General features: G+C 21.1%; 6 protein-coding genes across 6 annotated transcripts; 3 read left to right on the forward strand and 3 right to left on the reverse strand. All coding sequences in view use genetic code 6, as the record gives it.

The window, feature by feature from the left end:
- Positions 1-2885: 2885 nt before the first annotated feature.
- On the forward strand, positions 2886-4304 carry TTHERM_01142830 (hypothetical protein; the record flags this gene model as incomplete). The annotated part of the gene is made up of 1 exon (XM_001030112.3): positions 2886-4304. Exon 1 carries the CDS (start codon positions 3021-3023, stop codon positions 4302-4304), a length of 1284 nt encoding a protein of 427 aa, XP_001030112.1. The 5' UTR covers positions 2886-3020.
- A 1418-nt stretch (positions 4305-5722) lies between these two features.
- TTHERM_01142820 (pantothenate kinase) lies at positions 5723-7822 on the reverse strand. Its single transcript, XM_001030111.3, has 8 exons — positions 7478-7822; positions 7327-7407; positions 6782-7108; positions 6527-6692; positions 6427-6471; positions 6266-6358; positions 6096-6204; positions 5723-6043 (listed from the first exon to the last, which is right to left on the reverse strand). The coding sequence occupies exons 1-8, from the start codon at positions 7758-7760 to the stop codon at positions 5915-5917; spliced, it is 1233 nt and encodes a 410-aa protein (XP_001030111.3). The 5' UTR covers positions 7761-7822; the 3' UTR covers positions 5723-5914.
- Positions 7823-8238: 416 nt separating this feature from the next.
- Positions 8239-9872, reverse strand: TTHERM_01142810 (transmembrane protein, putative; the record flags this gene model as incomplete). The annotated part of the gene is made up of 6 exons (XM_001030110.3): positions 8239-8811; positions 8875-8996; positions 9046-9166; positions 9253-9428; positions 9572-9683; positions 9813-9872. The coding sequence occupies 6 exons, from the start codon at positions 9870-9872 to the stop codon at positions 8239-8241; spliced, it is 1164 nt and encodes a 387-aa protein (XP_001030110.2).
- Positions 9873-10473: 601 nt separating this feature from the next.
- Positions 10474-11292, forward strand: TTHERM_01142800 (transmembrane protein, putative; the record flags this gene model as incomplete). Its single annotated transcript, XM_001030109.2, has 1 exon — positions 10474-11292. Exon 1 carries the CDS (start codon positions 10546-10548, stop codon positions 11290-11292), a length of 747 nt encoding a protein of 248 aa, XP_001030109.1. The 5' UTR covers positions 10474-10545.
- A 2437-nt stretch (positions 11293-13729) lies between these two features.
- Positions 13730-14167, reverse strand: TTHERM_001142778 (hypothetical protein; the record flags this gene model as incomplete). Its single annotated transcript, XM_012797416.1, has 1 exon — positions 13730-14167. One exon carries the CDS (start codon positions 14165-14167, stop codon positions 13730-13732), a length of 438 nt encoding a protein of 145 aa, XP_012652870.1.
- Positions 14168-19917: 5750 nt separating this feature from the next.
- Positions 19918-20487, forward strand: TTHERM_001142779 (transmembrane protein, putative; the record flags this gene model as incomplete). Its single annotated transcript, XM_012797417.1, has 1 exon — positions 19918-20487. One exon carries the CDS (start codon positions 19918-19920, stop codon positions 20485-20487), a length of 570 nt encoding a protein of 189 aa, XP_012652871.1.
- Positions 20488-20792: the final 305 nt, after the last annotated feature.

Here is a 20792-nt window from a genome sequence, read left to right on the forward strand (position 1 = left end):
TTTTAAATTTATTAAAATTTAAAAGATAAAATTAAGAAAATTTTGAGTATGATTTTTAGATTCGCATTTGTAATTTTAATAACTAAGACTATTTTAAATTTAAAGTGTTAAAATTTGATGTTAAATAGAGTTTACTAATATGATAAATGTATTTAGTAGTTTGAAAAGTATTTATTTATGGTTTTTGAAAAAACAATTGCTAAAATTCAAAAAAAGCATGGATTTATTTTAAATTTCTATTTAGAGAGGCTGCTTGCAAATTAAATTAATAATCTATACTTTGTCTATATTAAATTTATCTTGAATTAATGAAATTTTTAGTTTTCATATTAGAAAAAAGTAGAAAAATCAATTCGAAATTAATTAAGACTTTATTATAATCTAGAATAGAAAATAGAATATTTCAAAGATTTTTATATTTATTTAAACTAACTCAAATATAAGTAAATTAAAAAATATTTATCATTAAGCTTACTTAATATTTCTGTTAAAGATGTATTTATTTCATACAGTCAAAATATAAGGTAAAAGTTTCTAAATAATGACTTCTTTTTTGTTTAATTTAACTTTAAATATAATTTTTTGTGTCTATTAATGTTTTATGTAGTCTATTTTAACTTAATTTAGTTTCTTTAGATTATTGGTTAGATTCTGTATATAAAATACTATCTTCCACTTTTAAATTCATTCTAATAATTAAAATGATAATTTAATAATACTTTTTTACTTACTTTGAATGTAGTAATAGAAATAAAAATAATATTGGAGTTTTATTACAATTTTTTTGAATTGGTTAAAAATGCAATTAAACTCTCTTTTTTCAAGTATTTAATTTGAAATTCAGTTTATTTTAAATAAACCAAAGTAATAGTGAAATCCCTCTTTGACACTATAAGAATATATATGTTATTAATTTTATTTTATTAAATTCTATATTTTTTAATAAAATAGAGTTTTAAATCTAAAAGAATTTTTAAATATTTTATCAGAATGTAAAATTATGTATTTTATTTTGTTAAAAATTAAATTAGCTTCACAATTAATTTAAATTCAACTGCAAAATTTTAATAATTTATTAAAAAACAAAGAGTATATTTTGAATTTGTGATCGTTTGTTTATCAAATAATAAAATTTTTAATTAGGGCAAATATTTATTAATACAATTAAATTCATGCAAAAAGACTTGATACTTTAGAATAAAATAGACATAAATTTATTAGAAATTAAATTATTTTTAAATATTATAATCTGCATAAAGTTAAGTAGTATTAATTTCTCAAAGTGGTTTTTTTATTATAAAATATTGAATTAATGCTTATGCTTTTATATAGTTACCATTTTCTGAAGGACAAATTTAAAAATGCCAATCATTATATTTTTAGCTTTGCATTATTTATTCAATATAACATTCATTTTATTATCAAATAATTATAGAATACAAAAAGCATTTATGCAGTACATATATAGATAGAAAAATACAAAATTTTTACAAAAGACAGGAATTAGAAATAACAAAAACTAACATTTTGTTAAGGATAAAATATTCAGTCAAATATGCAATGGAAAAACATTGATATAAATGTATTTATATTTATTAAACATTCTTATAAATGCTTATGAAATTTATTTTCTATTTCTTAGATAGTTAAATTAACACAAAATAAACATGTAAGCTGATTGCAATTTACATTTATAAATAATTTGCATTTCGGATTTTATTTTATTAAAAGAGATTATATTTTAATTATATCATCTTCTATTTCAATGCTCATTCATTTTGTAGTTTCTTGCTTTAGGAAGAAATTTGATTAAGAATTAGATTGATTTACCTTTTAGAATGAATGCAAAAAATTTGAAAATGTCTAAAATTAATGATTTAAGGAAAAGCTTTTATTATTTATTCGAGCGTATTAAAAAGGCATTTATTTTGACTTACTAATAATTAAAAAAGATAATAATAAAAATACAATTTGTATGATGGAAAGATAATTTAATTAATTAATTTTTTTGTGAATTCTAGAGACCATGTCATAATTTAATTACTTTTGTTATATTTTTCTTTTTTAATTTGTAAGAATAATCAATCTGATTAAAATAAACCTTTCGAAAAATAGATTGATTTATTCTTAATTACAATTTCCGCAGATTTTTAATAATATTAAAGAAAGCTTTTCTTTCTCAAAATTTAAATTATTTTCTTAATAATTATAAGCAATCAAGTCGCTCAAAGATTAATTATCAGTTTTTGGCCTTGGAGTGTTAAATGACTCAAATAGATTTTTTATAAATCTCACAAAAACAGCATAAAAATAAAAATTAAAAGGGTTATTAAATCCTGAATTTTCAATACTATTTAGAAGTATATAATCTCCTAGTTGTCATTAATTAGCTTATTATGATTAGTATTCAAGGACTTCAGTAGATTTGGTTATAGTGTAAGGCGCACAATTTAGACATATAAAGATATTTTCATTATAAAATGAGTAAAATAATATTTGGATTATCTAAGAATAATTAAATTCGGTAATTAGCGTTTTTTTGGTTTATATTAGGAAATAGACAAACAATGTTATGCTAATCAAGACCATTTATTTAATGTCTGTATTTCGATATAAATAATCTATATGAGAATTTGATTGAATGCTCTTGTTTAAGTATTAATATTTTTAGAATAGATTGAAATTATCTTCTATTTTTTGCCCTAACGCATTCTACTTAAAATTTAATAATGCACTCCTTACTTTGATTGATTGCGAACATAATGGTATTTTAATACCGATGAATTACAATTAAATTTTTTGATAGATAAAGAAAGAAACAAAGAATCGTAATTAAATATCTAAAATAGAAAGTCTTTTAAAATATCACGAGTTAGATTTTTAAAAAATTATAATCAATTAATAAACAAACAAATCAATAAATTAAAAAATAATCAATCAAATAAATAAATCAATCAGTCAAATAATTCATCAAAATTCAATCAATAATCTCAAAATTATTAATAATTAAATAAATAAAAATGACTTTCGGTGCCTTTGATCAAACTAAAGACTAAATTATGCAAGATGTCTTATATATATTAGACAACATTAGAAAGGATAGATCTTTCTTAAACAAGCACTTCTAGAATTCAATCAACAATTACTTCTTAGAAGACTATGCTGGATACTTCTTAAAGGAATACTTAAATATGCCTAGAGCAAAGGATATTACTAAATACGTTTAAAATAAATATATGGATTTAAAGGGAACTAAATACATGAAACTCATGTATGGTTACATCCAAGAATTAAAGGAAGCTAATCAAATCAATCAATTTATGAATTTACTTTTAGCTAATATGCAATCAGAATCATATGACAATGATAAAACCTCTAAAGAATGGTAAAGCAATGTCTGGAAGAGAGCATTCTCTCTTTTTGTTCATCATTTCTGCCTTTAGGAATATGACCAACTCAAGGGTATTTTTGAAATTTGGAACTCACTCTTCCCTCGCAGCAAGATTCTTAGAAAGAGATAAGAAAATGTTAATCACAGACCCAAAGAATTCTAAGAATAGGAAATTGATAATGTTAGAATTACAAAGAATCAAAACAAAAATTCTCAATAAAAGTAAATTACTCCTGCATAAGAATAGGCCATCTTCAATCTCAACCAAAGCTTCTTCGGTAATGATTTCAAGAATGGTATGTTCTTCCCTAACTAAAAATCTGAATACCACATTAAGTAATAATACGATTACTACGTTGTCCCTTAACAATAACAACAATAAAATTAATAATAACAATACAATTAATACAACACATAATATTCTAACTAAAACCAATAAAAACAAATTGACAATTAAATCTTCGAAGATCAAATGGATATTAACTTCGATTAACCTTAATAAGAAGATAATATTAATGATTTCTTCACTAATATTCCTGAAGATTTAGTATAAAAAGCTGAAGATACCTCAAGCCCCATCAGCTCTGCTCCCTAAACCATGAATAACTTTAATGAAAATTAATATGATTAAATAATTGAATAACAACAATTATAATAATAACAATAACTTTAGTAATAATAATTACCTTCCCTTTCAAGAAACAACTCATTCAAATTCCTATAATAATAAATAAATTATAACAATTAAATTTCTTAATAAATAGGTGATAACTAATTTAACTTATTCTAAAATAATGACGAAACTTATTAATAAAACAATCAATATATCTACAGCTTTAATAATTAAGAAAATTCATATGTTGACTATAATTCCTATTACTACAATTCTAATTTCTAACAAAACTACGCTTGAAAACGCACTAAAGCATCACATAGATAGATACATACAATTAATTAAAAAATTAATCACCTTCTTTATATCTTAATCCTTTCCCTAACATCTAAAACTTAAATTCTCTTCAATATATCTATAGTTATTAATATTTATAAACTCTGTAATAAATCTTTGAGCTTTATATTTTGTCTCTTACTAACTAATATTATCACTAATTTAATTCAACTTCATTCATTTTTTTATTTCATCCTCCATTTTCTTAATTATAATTCACTAAAGTATTTGAAATAAATATCAAACAAAACATCTTTTAATATCAATTAAATAAAAATTCTCTATAAAAAATGGGATCATTACTCTTAAATAATAGATTTTTTTAATCATCAAAACGTTTGAAAGGACTAAAAAAATCAGAAATAAAAATTTTATTCCATTTATTTAATGCTTAATATATAAACCTTGTCATTGAGTCTTAAATTATTATTGGCAAGTATTTATAATATCAAGATATTTAATGTAACCATATTTACTAATCGTAAATTTTTGCTTTAACTATAATAAGAAAAATATCCTTTTGCCTTAAAATTTTTTTTCAGGTTGAATGAACGAACTATCAAAAATATTAATTTATTAAATTAAATTCATGCAAATTTGCTTAATAACTTCAAATTGAAATAAAAGGTCAAAATCTATTTTATGCCAAAGTGTAAAAAGCTCCTAGGAATTAAGAAAATTAAGCTAATGACTATCTATGTTCTTTTTGACAGATCTATTTAACAAAATTGTTATAAATATTTTTTTCGTTTTTAAAAAAATTAATAATAATTGCTTTCCATGCATAATCAACTTACTGAACAGAAAAAAATATTGTAAAAAAAATTATAAGTTACTATATATCAACTTTAAATCCATATAAAATAAATGGTCATATAATAAATGGATAAAGGGAAGTCTTATGAAGAGGTTTATATCTTTAATTTTCATTTAAGTATTAAAAAAAATTATATCCAATTAAAATTGTAACCGGTTATAGGATAGTTGAATAATGGTAATTAAATAAAATCTAAATTAAAAATATAAAAATTGCCAAATTACTTACAAGCCCGTTTAAAATTTTGCAAAAATTGAGTAATATTTCAAGTAAATAGTATAAATTCATTAAATAATTTAAATTTTATTTATTCCATCCAGTACTTACATAAAAAATTACAAACATTACTTAAAACTTGCCATCAATATAATCACAAACGAAATCCATATATGATAATAAAAAAATACTAAATATATCTTTCTTTTAGCATTCTGAAAGAAAAAGAACTCTAACATTTAAAAGTAATTATACATCCAAATAATTTAGATTTGTAATTAATTTGAATATGAAAAAATATTTTTCGCAAACAAATATCTTAAAGAAAGAATATTTGATGAAAAATACTAGTAAAGATAAATTGCTAATTAGTTAGGTAGTTACACAGATAGATAGATTGATAGATAGATAGATATGTTTTCTAATTAAAATTAATAATTTGTTAAAATTACAATTATTAGTATTATATAAAAGAAATTAAATTTATCGACCTAATTTAATATAAATTTTAATCATTCGTTCACTAAGTTGTTTTTTTTGTTCATTCTTACTTTACTTATTATGTATTTAATTCACTTATTAACTATAACTTTTTTTGTTATTTTAAGGTAAACCCTTAGAAAAATGACCCCAGAGCACCAATAAATCCATCGTGCTTTACAAAGAAAGCCTGTTATTATGTTCGAATATTTAGATTATTTTTAATAATGTCAAATTTTTACTTTTCTTTGGTTGTTTGCATCTTCGTTTTAGTTAAAGAACTCTATTGCAGTATTTATACAGTCCATAGTATCTTAATGATTTCTTACGAAGTTACCTGCGAAAATTATGCTTTTTTTAAGAAATTCATAAATTTAGGATAAGATAAAATTGGATTTGTTTGTAAGCTTACTTGTTGATTCCCTCTAATTTTGATTAAATAAAAGCTATTTAGCTTAAATTAAATGACGCCATCAAGAGCATGCTTTTAACTAAGTCATTTTTACTGATAATTTTAATTTGATAAAATAAATTAACATCATTAAAGTCTTAAATAAATAAATAATCAATTACTTAACATCTTCGCCTTCTTTAAGTTTCGCAGACATTTTACCCATACTATTAAATAAGAATATATCTAAATAAATTCTTTCTCCATTAATTTTATTTATACCTCACACATAGCGCATCACCATGAATATCTTCAGGTGGCACCACTTGTCCATAAATATCATTTGCATATAAATCCACGTTTCTATTATCACCTTAATTACTCATTTCTAGTAATTTATCAAAATTTCTTTCTCCTGTAAGTAAATGGGTAATTCCCAAAAAGAATCCTGATTTTTATAAATTAATATAAATAATTTAATTAAAAAATATTTTTGCTTTTTTCATATTTTAAATAAAATTCATATTCAATTTATACCTCCTCCTATACTAGTTCCATTTACTCTTGTAAAAACTCCTTCTCCCTCAAATTTAATCATACTTACTCCACTTCCAATATTTATAAGTACAAATGGGAATAACCCTCCTTGTCCTTTAAAAAAATCTTTTCCTTTTTACTTGCTAAAGTTAAATATAGAGTCATTAGGAGAGAGCTACTCCAACAATTAGAAGCCCATCTTAAGTGATTCGAATTCTTGTACTTTAATAACATTTACTTTCAGTCTTTCTTAGAAAAGTTCATCGAATTTATGAGCTCCACCTCCAGTGATGTAAAATTCCTTAGTAATGAAATTCATATCAAGAGCTATAAATAAATATTAATTAAAAAATATAATCAATCACTCTCTCTAATACTATTTTATTGTTTCAAAAAGACAAATATCACTTTTAATTATATTTAAGCTTATTAAAAACCTAAAGCTATACAAATGTAAATTTTTAAAAGACATTATTTCAACATTAATCAAAGAATTTGCGATTGATAAAACTATAAGAATACAGCAAAATAATAAAAAGTAATACATTCAATAAAGTCTATCATATCCTCAACATTTCTTGACTCAAAGGTTTTAAAGTATATATCAAATTCTTAATAAGAATTAACTATTTTTTTAATAATAATGTTTTTTATTCAATTTTTCATTTCTGCTTGATTGATTTATTTAATCTTTACTCATCAAATGTTCAATATGCTCGAAATCAACTTATGAATTCTTTTTCAATGCAAAACATAGTTTCGCTAAAGTTCCACCTATATCTATACCAATGAAAGGAATCAAAAATTCAATTGAAGTTGATTTCTTCCTTCTAATAAATCCTATATCTGTTTCTATGCTCATTTTTAAACTTATTTTTATATTAATTAACCTTTGATATTTGTTTAACAACTTTTTTCTAATTTAAAAGAAAATACTAGGATTTTAATTAAAGATACAGCTATTTAGCCCAAAACTCATTGAATTCAATTACACAAAAAAGAATTTTAGAATATAGTTGATGCTTTAAATTAGAACTAAAATCATCAAATATTATTTTTAAATATAATATATACATATATTTACTTCTCTATGACGTAAATACATTCAAAGAATTTCCACTTTGATTGCATCAATTATACTGAAACCTGATTATCAAAGCAATACTAGATATTTTTTTATTAATAATTCATCATTCAATCACCACTAAATTTTTTTATTATGCTAGAACTTCAATTTACGAGTTAAACAATTAGTATTGAAGAGTACCTAATCATACTTAATCAAAACTACATTAAGTAAATTTATTTTAACATAGCCCTTCTTTTTTATTCATATTTATTATTTATTTATTTTTTATCATAATTCTAAAAACTATATTTTATGTTTTATATAAACTAAAAATATAATTTAATTTCAAACAAAAGCTGTATTATTTGAGTTATTATATTTAATTTCTTCAATATTATTAAATTATTTTAAAATATACTTGTATTTAGTTAATATAAAATAATGTAAAAGAGTATTTTATTTTGAATTAAACTGATCTAGTAATAAGAAAATTTTTTATTTAAATTTAGTATATACTCAATAAAAATACATATATGAAGGAGGGATATATTAATTTTCTTAGTATAAATCTATCTATTTTTTGATAATAAAAATGATTTTATTAATACCCATAATTTCTATATACACCACATACCCTCCCTTCATTAAATTAGAAAGGATAATTTTATTTATTTATTTGATAATTTTTGTCAAGAAATTAATTGAAATAGACTTTACAAATCTAAAAAAAATATATACTGAAAGGTAATGAATGATAATAAGCATTATTGAAATATTTTTTTACTTTATATAAAATATAAACAAAATTAAATTGCATAAATTTATAAATCTAATTGGTTGGTTTTATGAAGAATTCTATATTAAAATATTTATTAATCTCAAAGTTAAAAATCTATATCATTTCCTTGTCTATTATCTTATAACCTTCCACCAGGAGTTTTAGGCTTGTTACTATAGTAGGCTTTTTGAGTTTAAAGTAATCAAAAAATAAGATGTTTCTCATTAAAAAAAAAATCAATTTTACCTTAGTTATTAATGTTAGGAGTACTTATTTTTCTAACCATAAAATGCTCGTTAGGGTAATTAATTTTAGTAAGCTTTGTATAATCTATTCCTTGTACTATTTTATATATAAGTAGTTTAGCTCTATTTAAAACGAGTTTTGTTATTAATCAATCAATGAATAAGTTTTTACTTTTAGACTTGCTTCTTAGAATGTTACTTTTGTATTACTCAAATTTTTTACTTTCTTTCATCCACATTTATTTTCCATAATTTGATTTTTAAGTTGCATTATCTATTCTTTCTATTATTTTCTAATTTATTTTTTTGATATATTTAGCAAAAAATGAATTTATATTTATTTAAAGTAAACTGATAATCAGATAAAATTTAATTGTACGTTGTTTTCCTATTTGAGATTTTCTTGATTTCTTCTTCTTTGATACTCAGCCATGCTTTTTATTGGATATATTTCTTAGGCTAATTTTTTAGGATTCATATTAGATGATTTCTTATCTATTACCATCATTTTCTCAAGCAACACTTTATTATCATGCTAAATTTTTTAATTTCTCTCTTTTATAAAAATAAATTGTTTAAAATTAGCACTTTTCTTTTTTAAAATAAATTGCAAGGTTAACATTTTTTTTAATATTCATTTTTTTCTATATTTTTTCTTCATTATATTTGTTATTTTTCTAATTATTTTTAATTCTTACAATTTGTATATTTATTGGTCCATTTAGAAAGAGAATGGCTTGGTTACCATGGAGTTCTTGTATCGATAGTAGGTCTTACGCTAGTTAAGCTTTAAAGATGTCTTCTTTGAGCCTTTTATATTAAAAAAAAATTCATACATTTAATTTGTTAGCTAACTCACTTCAAATATTGATTCAAAAATGATTTTGCTTATTTAAAAAGTAAACATAAATAAATTAAGATAAAATTGTTTCATTTTACTTCAGTAATCCTTCTTGTAGAGCAAATATCATATGAAGTGCAAGCTAAATTATTCCACATTTTAATTATACTATAATTAATATAAAGCAATTCTAATTTTGCTAATAAATTTAAGTTATTATTTAAAAACCAGATAATAGCTTTTCTTATCTTTTGATTGATTAACTTCTTTTCAATAGATTTTAGTATTGAATTTAATTAATTAATTGATTTACTAAGATTATATATAAGCTATCTGTTTGAATATTACAAAAATTATACATATAATGAAACAACTTAAGAAATCTAATAGAGATTTGTAATCAATTAAAATCACTGAATTTCTTTTAAATGATAAATTAATAGATTTATAGATATTTGATGCTAACAAACAAAATTCGTATGAAGAATTGAGTCTACCACTCAATCTATTTTAAATTTAATAATTTTTTACTTAAATCAAAAATCAATAAAAATACAAAAATTGAAATAATTTTAAATAAATTAAAAATTTATTTTAAGAAATTATTGTTAAATTAAAAATGTATTTTTATTACTAAAATGATTATGAATAATTTTTTTAAATAATTAAATTTAGCATTTGATTATCTAGAAACTAAATTCATATTTGGAATATTTTAGGAAATTTCTATCAAAGATAAATCATTCTTCAATTTTTGATAAAAAGTTAAATTACAAAAAATTAATTAATATACAAATAATATCAAAATTAGTTGAAAAATTTGGAAAAAAAATGAACGACTTTTTAAAAAATCTAAGGAAAAAGGCTTACGATTATAAGAAAAACAATTAGCAAGATATTAATAAGGCAAAAAATGTGTCATATTATTTTTATTAGGAAGTAATGAAGAAAGGAGAAAGCATCAATTAAAAAATTAGAATGGAAAAAATTTACATCTAATCAAAATATGGAGATTAAATTAAAAATTAGAACTTCAATGCTTTTCATACTAAATGGCTATCTTTCAGAGATAAGTATTTAGCTACTTATGCATCAAAAGCTTTACTTAAGCTAAAAGATTTTGGTCCTACAGCCTAAAGATTAATTTAAAATCCGACCTTTTAAAATAAAGTTCATAGTTTATAATAAAAACTTTAAGAAAAAGGATTAGATTCTTCTAAAGTAAATTAGGTTACTAAAAATGGATATTAATTGTTAAAAAAATAACTAAGTAGAGCTAATATATTCTTGAGCTAATAAAACTTAAATAAATATTTTTACAATCCCTTAAATTACTGTAGTTAATACATTTTAAAAAATAAATAAAAAGCTTTTAGAGGTGTACTTTTATTAGTATTTTGTTATGGACTAGGATCTTACATACCTGTAGCAATTAAAGACTACTACTTACAAAAACAATATATTTCTTAGTATGCATAACTTTAAATGTAATAAAATTAGCTATAATTAGAATAAGAAAAACTTTAAAATCTATTAAACAAAAAGAACTCTACAAGCTAATAAATTCAATAACCTTGAATTTATAACTTCATAAAAATAAATTTCTTTATAAATAATATATATAAATTGTAATAAATAAAGATTTATTATAAAACTAAAATTATTTATTTTAATAATCGAATTTATTTCTTTTTTAATATATTAAAATAATTTTTTGTAATTTTTGCACTTTGCCATATTTAAAAATAATCTTCACTATCTAATAAAAATGATTTAAATAATATTTAACATTAAAAATAATAAAATTAAAGATTAAGTATAAAACATAAATTTATTTTTTTGATATTTTGAATATTTCATAAAAAAATATAATTTTAATTAACTATATTTTTAGAAAGATTAACAATAGAAATTTAAACTTGTATAATTATTTTAAATAAAATAAAATGATTGAGTTATGTATATCACATAATTTTAGACTTTTAAAATATCAATATAGATGTATTTTTATTTTTACTTTTTTTCTGACTCATGTCTTATAAATTCCATTTTTCTAACTTCGATATTCTGTCTATCTTTAAAATATCTGTATAGATAGATAGATATAAAAAATTAAATATCGAACAAGTATTATAATTATAATATTTCTAGTAAATTGTTAAAAATATTTTTCATTTAATTTACATATTTTTCATAAAATATATAAAGTTAAAATAAATCACAAAATCATTAGTATTTTTTATATAAGCATATTATTAGCACAGTAAAGCCAAGTAATATAATAGAGTTTTTCATTGCTAAATAACTATATGGGCTAAAACAGGAATAAAGCTGTTAAATAAAAATTTAATATTATGGATGGTCAGAACCACAATTTTTTCTAAAGCAAACAATAGACTAGTATTCATTTCTGTTACTTTTATCTTCACATCCTTTGGCACAATTAGCTAAGGATTTAAGAACTATAATACACTTTTCATCAGTTTTTTAGCAAATTTAATCGTTGATTGCTTACTTTACAAGACTTTCATAGCAATTTTCAAAAGAGGTATCTTAATTATAGATTTGAGAGTCACTATATTACTAGACCGATTCTAATTTATTCAGAGTTTTTATATTCTACTATTCTGCTTAGTTTGAAGCAATTACAACTACTAAAGTAGCCACTAATAAGATACTAAAGAATTTCATAAAAAAGGGTTTTTTCTTATAAATTATTAATTTTATAAATATTTATTGATCAGAAAGTGTTTAAAAACTAATTAATACTTATCATTTATTTTTTTTTTTAACTTTAAAGAATAAAAGAACACGTTGCAATAAAAATTGTTGCTATTATTTTATCTTTGATATTAAATTTCCACGTTTTGCATTTTTTTAGCTGCTAAAACAAGAACATACCATAATATTTCAAAAGGTGCCAACAATAATAGAAAGGAAGTTATCATTTTTTCTTTAAATTTTTTCTAAAGTTTCAGTAAAATAATTATAATTTATAGGGATAAAAATTAATGATTATTTAAAGCATATCTTTATTTATAAAATAATTTTATGCTTCTTTATTTACTGATGTGCTATATAAAACAAAATATTGGATTAAATGTTTTTTAACTTCAACCATACACAAATTTAAAAATATTCTATTTCTGCAAATTAAATCATAAAAAACTTGAATTTAGTGAGAATATTAATTTGATTAAAAATAATTTTAAGTCATATTGAATGTTAACTTAATGGATTGGATTTAGTATATATTAATATAAATAATCAGTAAATATCATATAAATCATAGATAATTTAATTTGGATTGTATTTCATTTCAGGTGATAGATATTTATAAAAGCTTATTATCTATAGGTTTGAGGATACATTTTAATACAATTTATTTTTTAAATCTGAAGGTTACATTTTTTCTAATAATTTTTGACTTAAGGTATTAAAAAAAAATCCATTTTATGTTCTTTCCAAGATAATCTAAAATAGTTTTTCTTTAATTTTATTAGATTAAGATATTTTAACTAATAATTCAGTCTAAATATCTTTGAAATATATTGCGATTTCTTCGTAAAAGCATTCTAAATATTCAAAAAATTAGATTTTATTATAGAAAGAAATGTTTTCATTATTTTCAAACTAAGCAATTTATTTTAAAAGAGTCAGTATTTCATTTTTAAATTTAAGTTTATTAAAGTTTTCTTCCTCATTCTAATTTTAAATAGCTTATTTTCTAAGTTTTAAAGAAATAGCAAAATGCAATTTACTATTCTAATTTAGGATATTATTAGCTAATTGAATTTGATCTTCTTTTTTTATTTCTATAATTTTTGTTTTAAATGATAGCAAGTATATTTTTTTAAAATCAAAACCTAATTGTAATAAAGTCAAAATAATAGTTAAATATGCTAGTATGAATTCTATTTAATGAGAAGAATATTTTTGATGGTCAAATATTTCTTCATAACTAAAGCCTATTAGTATTACGCATCTAATAAATTAACTAAAATATGAAGATATTTCAAGGTAAATTTTCTTTTTTGATATTATTTACTAAGCTATTAAAAAGTTATTTGCTATAAAAAGAGGTATAATTAAAAATAAGTGTTTAAGCTTCAATTTTGGATATTTAACTATTAATAGACCCATAAATATTAACACGGTAATGAATATTTAGTATATCGCTAGATTAGATCCCAAAGTATCCACGTAGTAACTTAAAGCTGCGATGCTTATATAGTAAGGAAAAAAATTATTGAATATATAGAAAGATAATGAAGATTTTTTTTTTATTTCTAAAAGTTACAAAGTTATGATTAAAGTAACAACATTTAATGCAAAGAATATGTAGCTGACAATCATGCATACTCTCAAATAATAGCTTATTTAATTATCTCTTATAACTCCTGCATAAAAAAAGAAAATAAGCTCTATAAATACTTAAGGAAACACTCTCCATACCAAAAACATCCCTAAATAATTTTAATCAAGCATTTTAAATGGATAGTATAGAAAACCAACTGAAAATATGTCTAAAATCCACTAAATTTTGTAAGTATTATTAGATAAGAGAGCAGTTAAACAAACTAGTTTATCTATACAGAAGATAATGAAATATACAATAAAGTAAGCAAGTGCATTTTTCCCTCTGTTTTCTTACTAAATTATTAGTATAGATATAGATGCGCTAAATATACTATTTAAATAATATATTAACAAGCTATAAAAAGCCCATTTTCGACTCTTCATTTTAAATTTTCTTTTCACTCGAATTAGTTTTTTCTTTCTTTTTTTAAATTTATTATCAAAAAATAAACAAATAACATACACCCAAAACATTAAATCTTTACATTGATTATTAATTTTTTTTTTTTTTTTTTTCTTAATTTTTTTTGAAAAATTTCAGTAAAAAGGTGAATATTAACTGGGAAGTAAATTAATTAGTATTTATGGCATATCTTCATTTATAAAATAATTAAATTATCTTTAAATTCGCTAATGTAATGTACAAAATATTGAACTTAATGTTTTTTCATTTCAAACATACACAAATTTATAAATATTTTGTTTCTCCAAATTAAGTCAGTAAAAACTTGAATTTAGTGATGAAATAGAAAAATTACTTTAAGTGATCATAAACATTAATTTAAACAATTTAGTGCACATTAATAACTTTTAAGTCAATATTCTATAAATCATGGATTATTTAGTTTGGGTTGTATTGCATTTCAGGTGATAGATATTTATATAAGATTATTATTTATATGTTAGAGGATAAATTTAAATACAGTTTATCTTTTAAATCTGAAGGTTTCATTTTTTCTGGTAATTTTTGACTTGAGGTATTAAAAAAAGAAACCTTTTTTATGTTCTTTCCAATATGATCTAAAATAATTTTTCTTTAATTTGTTTAGATTCAGAAATTTTAACTAATAATTCAGTCTAAATATCTTTCAATTTGATTGTAATTTCTTAGTAAATGAATTCTAAATATTCAATAATTAAATTTTATTATAGAAAGAAATTTTTTAACTATTTTCATATATTTTGATAATTTTTGTTTTAAATGAAAGCAAGTATATTTTTTTAAAGTCAAAACCTAATTCTAATATCACCAAAATAATAGGTAAATTTGTTAAAGGAATTTTATTTAATTAGAAGAATATTTTTGATGATCAAATATTTCTTCATAGCCTATGCTTATTAGTATTATGCATCTAATAAATTCACTAAAATAGACTGATATTTCAAGGAAAGTTTTCTTTTTTGATATTCCAATGTCAACCAAAAAGTTATTTACTAAAAAAAGAGGTATAAATAAAAATAAGTCTTTACATTTACATTTTGGAGGTTTAATAATTAAAAGACCTATAAATATTACTATGGTAATTAATATCTAGTATATAGCTTGATTAAACCCCAAAGTATCTGCATAATAGCTTAAAGTTTCTATGCCTATGTATAATAATATAGAAAAAAATTATTGAATTTATAGAAAGATAATGAAGGCTTTTTTTATTTCTAAAAATATAGTAGTTATGATTAAAATAACAAAATTTAATGCAAAGAATTTGCAGTTAATCATCATGCATACTTTCAAATAATAGCTTATTTAATTATCTCTTATAATTCCTGGATAAAAAAAGAAAATAAGCTTTAATTTTTAGTTAAGGAAGCACTATAAATACCAAAAACCTCTCCAAATAATGATCATTAGACATTTTAAACGGATAGTTTATAAAGCCAGCTGAAAATATGTCTAAAATCCATTAATTTCTAAGTGTTTCTAGACATTAACCAAATTAAATAATTGAGATTATCTATACCAACGATAATGAAATATTATACAATAGAGTAAGCAAGCTCATTCTTACTTCTGTTTTCTAAAAAAAATAATAGTAAAGAATCATACATGCTAAATATATTATTTTAATAAAATATTAACAAGCTAAAAAAACCTATTTCTGATAACTCGTTTTACAATTTATTTTTATGGAATTTAATCATTTTACCTTTATTTTTTTAAAGCTTATTATAAAAACAATAAATAAATAATATATGCTTTAAATTTTTAATCTTTTGATTGATTATTACATTTTTTTAACTAAATTTTCTTTTATTTAACTTTTAAAAATTTATTAATTAACTTCGAAATTAATTATTAACTGTAAAATTTTTAATTAAAGAAATTCTTCCCTTATTCAAAAATAATTTTAAAAAAAATTTGTAAGATTCAAAATATTTTCTAAAATTACAGTATAATTGTGAAAATTAATGAGGTTTTACATCTTCTTTTATAAAATAATTGGATATTCCTTTATTTATTGATGTGCTATTTTTAATTTTAAACATTTACAAATTTACAAATATTCTTTTTCTGTAAATTAAATTAGTAAAACACTTGAATTTAATGACACCATTTAATTTGATTAAAAAAATTACTTTAAGTAGTATTGAATGTTAGTTTAAACAATTTAGTGTACTTTATATATATATATATATATTTAACTTTTCAGTTAATATTATATAAATCATAGATTATTTAGTTTGGGTTGTATTGCATTTCAGGTGAAAGATATTTATAAAAGCCTATTATTTATAGGTTTGAGGATAAATATGAATACAATTTATCTTTTAAATCTAAAGATTCCATTTTTTCTAATAATTTTTGGCTTGAGGTATTAAATAAAAATCCTTTTTATGCTCTTTCCAAGATGATATAAAAAATTTTTTCTTTAATTTTATTAGATTCAGATATTTTAACTAATAATTCAGCCTAGATATCTCTGAAGTTTATTGCAATTTCTTCATAAAAAAGTTCTAAATATACAAAAAATTGAATTTTATTATAGAAAGAAATGTTTTTGCTATTTTCAAACTAAGCAAACTATTTTAAAAGAGCTAATATTTCATTTTTAAATTTAAGTTTATTGAGATTTTCTTCCTCTTACTAATTTTAGTTAATTTATTTTAGAAGTTTTAAATGAATAGCTAAATGTAATTTGATAACCTAATTTAGTAAATTATTAACTTATTGAATTTGCTCTTCTTTTTTTATTTTGATAACTTTAGTTTTAAATAAAAGCAAGTATATTTTTTTAAAATCAAAGCTTAATTGTAATAGAGTCAAAATAATAGTTAAATATGATAGTACGATTTTATTTAATTAGAAGAATATTTTTGATGATTAAATATCTCTTCATAACCAAAGCTTACTAATATTAAGCATCTTATAAATTAACTAAAATAGGCAGACATTTCAAGATAAATTTTCTTTTTTGATATAGTTTTTTACCATGCTACTAAATAGTTATTAAATAAAAAAAGAGGAATAATTAAAAATATGTGTTTGAACTTCAATTTTGGATATTTAATAATTAATAGACCAATAAATATTAGTGTGGTAATAAATATCTAGTATATGGCTAAATTTGATCCCAAAGTATCCTCATAGTAACTTAAAGTTGCAATGCTTATGTAGTGTGGAAAAAAATTATTGAATATATAGAAATATAATGAAGGTCTTTTTTATATTTCTAAAAATGCCAAAGTTATGATAATAGTCACAAAATTGAATGCAAAGAATATGTAGTTGATCATCATGCATACTCTCAAATAATAGCTTATTTAATTATCTCTTATAACTCCTGCGTAGAAAAAGAAAATAAGTTCTATAAATAGTTAAGGAATCACTCTCGATACCAAAAACATGGCTAAATATTTATTATTAGGCATTTTAAATGGATAGTATAGAAAACCAACAAAAAATATGTCTAAAATCCACTAAATTTTCAAAGCGTTACTTTTCATCAGTTCAATTAAACATATGAGTTTATCTATACCAAAGATAATGAAAAATACAATAAAATATGCAAGCCCATTACCTTTTTTTTCTTACTAAATTATTAGTATAGATACAGATATACTAAATATACTATTTAAATAATATATTAACAAGCTAAAAAAAGCCAATTTTCGATTACTCATTTAATATTTATTTTTACTTCAATTTAATCAGTTTTTTCTTTCTTCTTATCAATTTATTATAAAATAATTAAACAAATAATATATACTCAAAAAATAATATAATCTTTTGATTGATTATTACATTTTTTGTTTAAATTTTTTTAATTATCCTCAATCCTCGTGTAAGTAAATGCCGAAAGACAATGTGCCGAGACTGAGAGGAATTACAGTAATTAAAAATAAATAGGGATTTTTTGATGTATCTACAATTTATTTTTTAAAGTATGGATGTAAAAAGTATTCGATATTATTCTTTTTATAAGGATTTTCTAAATCAAAATATATATCCAAATATATAAAAAAATAGCTATTTTATTAAAATAAAAATATTCATCTTAAATTGAAATTGATAATTCCAATTTAATGATCAAAATCATTTTAAATTAGTTATTTGTGTTTCAAAAGTAAAAATTTATAATTTAAAAGAAAGTAATAAAATAAAAATATTTTTTATTATAAAAATTGTAGTTAAATATTTTATTTATTATAAATAGTTTATTCAAGCTCTAAGCTCATAATACTAGTTTGTTTTAGGATCGTAATAACAATTAAGGATATCATCATAGAAAACTTCTATTTCATTATCATCTCTATGGGATGATGTCGAAGATTTATTAGCAGCCTAGAAAGATTCTTATTTTTGCAGTTAATTATAATTTTGATTGTGCTTGTTATTAATTGAGTGATTGCTGATAATTGAATCTTTTTTTTATCTTAAATTTGAAGAATTCATTTAGCAAACATGATTAAAAGGTGGAGTAAAAGGTCTGAGGTTCGAAATCATCATATTTGAAATCTGATCTTTTAAGAAACGGGTTTAACTTTAATTAAGATCATCATCTTGAGCTTCTTCTATTTTTTAACTACTTAATTACTAATTAGAATGATCTTAATCAATTTATTCTTCTTATGTTACAAAATTATAATAAGGATTATTATTAGAATTAGGGTTGCTATATTTTTAAAATATTTTTTCTTAGGTTTTTTGTAAATCTGATGCATAGCTTTCATTTTTTTTAACAGCTAAGTTTGGTTTAGTAAAAGATAATCCTGTTGAATTTATTTTTTTCTGTTTCTCATAATCAGTATAATCACCAGAATTGTCTTCATGATCGCCATCATGGCCTTCTTAAGTTTCTTTCTGCATTACATTACTCATTGTTAAATGATTTAATTAAGGAATACAGCTAATTTTATGACAATCTTTAAAATCTTTTGTTATTACTGGTTGAGTAGCACAGTGCTATTAATTATCTTCGTAAACATCAACAATTTCTTCAATTTCAACTTCTTATTAAAATTTGTGTTTGTGCTTTGGAGAGTTGTTGAGAGAATGCTTAGATTCTGTTTCTATATTTTCTTCTATTTCATCATCTAAAATTGGTTAATTGTATCCATTATTAATTTTATCGCTCTGTCTCTTTTAATTCTTTTATTCACTTTTATAATTAGGATATTTAAGTTATGGTTTCGGAGGATTTTACTATTTAGCTGTAGATTCTTACTTTGCATTTGAAGGAGCCTATCCTCCAATAATATGCTCAATTTAAAATAGTCTAGGATCTCCTATTGTAGAAAATTTTTATGACATTTCAAAATACTCTGTATCTGAAGCGCTGTTGATATCGTTTGAAGATCTCTCAAACTTTTTTTATTATATCTTTTAGTTAAGTTTTTTATTAAATGTTTCTTTAGTAATGTTGTTTTAATGATTGCTCTTAGCTTATTTTTAAGATTATATTTATGCATTTGATTTCTATGGCTTAGCTGTTTATAGCTTTACATTATCTTTATTATTTTTCTGAATTTTATCTATCTTAGTTATTGGATCTATTTTAGTTTCTGAAGTTGGTTTTGCATTTTTTTGGTTATTTCCCTTTTTTAATGCATTAATATTTTAAGAGGTGGCCCTTTCTATCACTTGTTTATTTTGTGAATAATTATGCTTTATCCCTTTAACAGACTTTTCTTTTATTGTATCAAAGTTAGCGCTCTATATTTCTCTGTTCTTTTTTGAATCTTATGGAATCTCTGTAGGAGATTAAATTGATTTTTGTGTTAATAATCCGCTTGTAATTCCGCCTGTAAATTTATAGCTTTAACTATCTTTATTTTAACTACGATTATTTTCAGGTGAGAACTCTTGAGTTCTTTGCATATTTTTTTGATGCATATACTGAGATTCTTGTTAACTATCTTCTTGAAGTTAGTTAAAATTAAGTTTTCTGGATGCGTTTATATTCCAAGGATTGATTGAACCAGAGTTTTGATTAGGAGATTGGTAATATTTAGGGGATTTGCTATGAATTGTATTGTTAGTTTGATATGTATTTTAACTTTTTTTATTTGAATACTAAGCGTTCTTGCTGACTCTCGAGTTTCCTCTGCTTGCAGCTGTTGTCGTAGTTGTTGTACTAATGTTATGCAAATGATTTGTGCTATATTCGACTGAAGAAGTAAGCTGTTGCTAATTTTGTTTAGAACTAGAAAATAATTATTAAGTAGGACTGTTAGTGCTACGTTTGAATTATTCTTTGTTAATTTATAAGTTATTTTAA

This window comes from Tetrahymena thermophila (genome assembly GCF_000189635.1).
Source record: "Tetrahymena thermophila SB210 genomic scaffold scf_8254659, whole genome shotgun sequence".
In the NCBI taxonomy this organism is placed as follows: Eukaryota; Ciliophora; class Oligohymenophorea; order Hymenostomatida; family Tetrahymenidae; genus Tetrahymena; species Tetrahymena thermophila.